The following is a 4,080-nucleotide window of genomic DNA, read 5'->3' as shown; positions in this document are numbered from 1 at the left end:
AAAATTCAAACTCATAAGTTTAAGGTTGGCAGTTATATTCCGTCTTCGAGATCCCATAAGAGTCGAAAGTAGTTTCGTTTAGTACGAGATCGCTTCATACCTCACGGTGCTTACACCTCTCGCCAATCGAAGTTCTGTTCAAAAACCATTTGACCTCCATCAAAATCTGCATTGAATCCCTTACAAACTAATGGGTGTAAACAAATAGCACGTCCCTCCACTAGAACGGGCTCGAATGCTTCTTGTACATCAAGATTGATCTGCTATTCGCCAACTTCTTGGGTTGGGGAAATATCTTTGGATATAATATATACATCAAAGTGATAGCATAGATTTATTTTTTGGATCATCGCGATGGATACAGCGTCAACAACACAATTTGTCGAATTTTTCTTACAATTTTGCACTAGGAGTACTATACATACAAAATTTTATCTAGCGATGGAGAGAGCAAAGAGTCATAACTGGCTCCACTTTTCTGTAATCCCATCGAATCTTGCAGCCCCTTGCTTCTAAAGTTTCCAGCAACTGTGGAGAAAGCAATGGTCCAAGATGGGCCAGCAACTTCAACTTCTTGAGCCGAAAACAGCAGACTCGAAGCGCGATCTCCAGCCCGTTTACTGATACATTCTGCAGGTTAACTAACTTGGCATCCTGAAGACGCATCAAGTTCCCCAGTAGAACGCATAGCCCCGTGTCTGAGATGTCGCAACCGCTCAGATTGATCTGTGCCACCACATGCAATTCACATTTTAAAGATTGAAAACTTTTTTAATAAAGAATCGGGAATATACTATAAAAGGGAGGAAGTGTGAGTTGATCATGTGGTCGAGGGTCTGTAGGACTGCATGTTCAACGTCATGTCAGCAATTCGGAAAAAAAAATAGAACTAAATGTGTAAAAATACCTATTTAGACTAATTAAAGAACCTGGACAAACCCTATCCAGGCCGATTTAAAGGATTTTCTATGGAAAACTTTGCAAGTGTTTTGTCAGAAACAAAACAAAATTTGAGCTGATTAATGTACTTTCTGGGTTGATTGATTCCGACGCCTTCTGATCTCAAGAAATACGACTTGTATGCAAATCACAACATTCTTCATGGCATGCATCATGCAATTCATGAAAAAGAAATAGAAGAGTACCTGTTGCAAATTCTTGGCATAGCAAGCCAGGGCCCAAAACCCCAAGTCATCGATATTTTCACAATGTTTTAGATCCAATTCTGCAAGCCTCAAGCATCCAGCAGCAAGTTTTGTCAAACCGGAACCCGTGACTTTCGGCAGGCCTCGCATCTCTACATCCCAAAGTTCGTGTAAGAAACCTAAACACCCTATCCCACGATCAGTAACCAAATGGCAATATGATAAGATCAGCCTTCTCAAATTCTTGCAGCCATTTGACAAGGAAACCAGTCCCTCGTCGCCAATTCCCACGCACCTGCGCGCATACATATATTCTTAAGCTACTTGCATACATAAGAACTCAAATTTTATGTCCATCTAGCGATTCTAATATTCAAATTTGACTACATAAATTATGTATGATTCATCATAAAATATTGACCTATAAAGATCGAGTTCTTGAAGCTTTTTGCAATTCGAGGCGATATACTGCAACCCTTTGTCTGAAATGTCGATACATAGTCCAAGTTTCAGGGACGAAAGCTTCGAACACTTTGATAGATATTTTAATCCTGCCAAAAAATATCCAATATCCGCTATTAAGCAAATTAAACACAATATTCAACACTTCAAATTAGAAATCAAGAACGAAAATTCCCATGAATTTCTATAAAATTTTACCCGTGTCATTGATTCCCGAACAATCTGTAAGATCAATCTCCTCTAGTAAAGCACACTTGGATCCAACATATTCGAGGCTTGTCTCGCTAAGCAAGTTGCAGCACTCTAACTTCAAACATGTAAGATCCCGGCAGGAGCTCGCCACGGCTAATATTGCCAAGTCAGTGAGATCACTGCAGCATGTCAAATCGAGTACCTTCAAATCCACACAACGGGATACAAGCTGCATAATACCAGTATCAGCAACTCCTCTGCACTTTCCCAGCACAATTTCAAGCAAAGACCAGCAATTTTCGCCTAGTATTTTGAGCGCGAAATCAGAAACTTGAGCTCCACCAATATTTAGCTTTTTCAGATTATTTAGGTCCTTTAACTGGTGAAGTACCGGAAAATCCTGGTGATTCAAACCCAAAGTTTATCTTTAGTTCTAGTTCTATGAACTCACTTGTAAAAACTAAGCACAACTCAAGTTCATGTGCTTACGAAAAAGCAGTAGCTGGCATGAAGTTGGGACAGCAGATGTGATTCGATGACCGATACCAACGCAGATGAGCTCAGTTTAGTGCACCTTGATACGTCCAGGACCTACGAACAATATACGAATTAACGCACTCCGATTTAACTCATCGTTGTTCCATTCAACTTCATATGATCTTCACAACTTAGGTGCAACATATTTATAAGGTTCCTTTGTCATTGAACGAGTGAAAACTGCTAAATTTTTCATACAACAGTTTTCTTCCGATTCGAAATATCATAATTCATAAGGTACACTGCAACTCCCATGCTAAATTAAGGCACATATATTCTTTTTAAATTCCATGTAACAAAAGTATGTCAATTATATTTTGAATAAATAAATCATGTTCATAAAAATAGTTAAAAAAAATTAATAGCTCAAAATTGCAAGGAACCAAAAATACAAGAAAGCCAAAAATTAGCAATATTTCTGAATTTATTCTTTCAAAAAATATGTTAGGAAATAAGACAATAACTAATACAAAGTTGTGGATAAAGTAGAAAATGTTTTATGTTTAGAGACAACAAAAAATATAAATAAAATCCCAAAAATCACATTTTTCCCCCAAAAAATGGTTTGGTCATATAGTAAAAAAAAGTCAACTTTTAGTCTTTTACGCACCTTTTTCAAAAGTGGAAAACATTTTTTTTAATAAAAATTGGTTTATTATGATGTAATAATTTTCTTCCAAACACACTCAAAATTAAAATTTAAAACATGGAAAATTTATTTTCCAAATTTAGGATAAATCTATCAAAAAAGAATATAAATTAACCTGGAGCGAAGGGCATCCTTTTCCAAGATAATGCAACCCCACATCGTCCACTAAACCACAGCCCACAATCCGTAGCACCTCCAGCTTCTCCATTCTACCGATCCACCGTAATGATTCCCGTGTAACCTTAAAAATACCAAAAAAAAACCGATTAATCAATTTTAAAAAACTAGAAAGAAACGAAATGTTTAATGAAATTTAACATTGTTTCACCTTTAAAAAAGAAATATCAAGATTTCTGAGTTCAACGCATTTCTTGGAGAGAAGTTCGACTCCCATATCAGTTATCTCGAAGCACCATTTGAGGCTGAGTTTTTCAAGTTTCGGGCACCCGATTGCTACCTTAGCCAATCCAACATCACTCACGTTCAGACATTTATCTAAGTTCAACTCCTTCAGCCCCGCCGATCCGGAGAGAGCCGCAGCCTCGAGGTCTCCAAACCCACAACAATAAGATACATCTACGCTCTCCAGGTTCCGGCAACACCTCACCAGCATTTCCAGCCCTGGAAATCTCAACCCCGTGCACCGGCTCAGGTTCAGCCGAGATATTCCATAAGTCCAAGCATATGAGATGGAGAGCGAATGGAGGACGAATGTATCGTCAACGCAGGGGCAGGCGGAGAGGTCCAGGGATGTGATTTTAGGAAACTTGGAGAGAAGGGATAGGAGGAACTCCGGCCGGAGAACTCGGAGGTGCGTGCGGCGGAGAGATTCGAGACGGCGGAAGCTCTTGCAGGCGGAGCGGAAGGATCTGAAGTCAGAATCCTCGTTTAAAAAGTTGAGAACTTTGAAGATTAGATCATCGGTAAGAAGGTTGAATATTGAGGAGTCTGCATCCATGGATTGGACAGGTTGTCGTAGATTGCTTTAAGGTCGGCCGGGGAAGAGGAAGAGAACCGAGCAGCGGAAGGCGGCGGCGCTTTTGGACTTGGCCGAATACAATAACATGTGAGTCTGGTCTGGGGAGGGACAGATAT

At 39.4% G+C, this 4,080-nt stretch overlaps 1 protein-coding gene across 1 annotated transcript; it reads right to left on the bottom strand.

The window, feature by feature from the left end:
* Nucleotides 1-258: 258 nt before the first annotated feature.
* Nucleotides 259-4,080, bottom strand: LOC140815300 (uncharacterized). Its single transcript, XM_073174424.1, has 7 exons — nt 3,314-4,080; nt 3,101-3,226; nt 2,289-2,390; nt 1,806-2,199; nt 1,567-1,696; nt 1,146-1,440; nt 259-726 (listed from the first exon to the last, which is right to left on the bottom strand). The coding sequence occupies exons 1-7, from the start codon at nt 3,941-3,943 to the stop codon at nt 436-438; spliced, it is 1,968 nt and encodes a 655-aa protein (XP_073030525.1). The 5' UTR covers nt 3,944-4,080; the 3' UTR covers nt 259-435.

The sequence above is a fragment of the Primulina eburnea genome, chromosome 15 (genome assembly GCF_022965805.1).
Source record: "Primulina eburnea isolate SZY01 chromosome 15, ASM2296580v1, whole genome shotgun sequence".
Classification (NCBI taxonomy): domain Eukaryota; kingdom Viridiplantae; phylum Streptophyta; class Magnoliopsida; order Lamiales; family Gesneriaceae; genus Primulina; species Primulina eburnea.
Note: the sequence above shows the minus strand (reverse complement) of the source record. Positions and strands in the feature narration are given on the sequence as shown.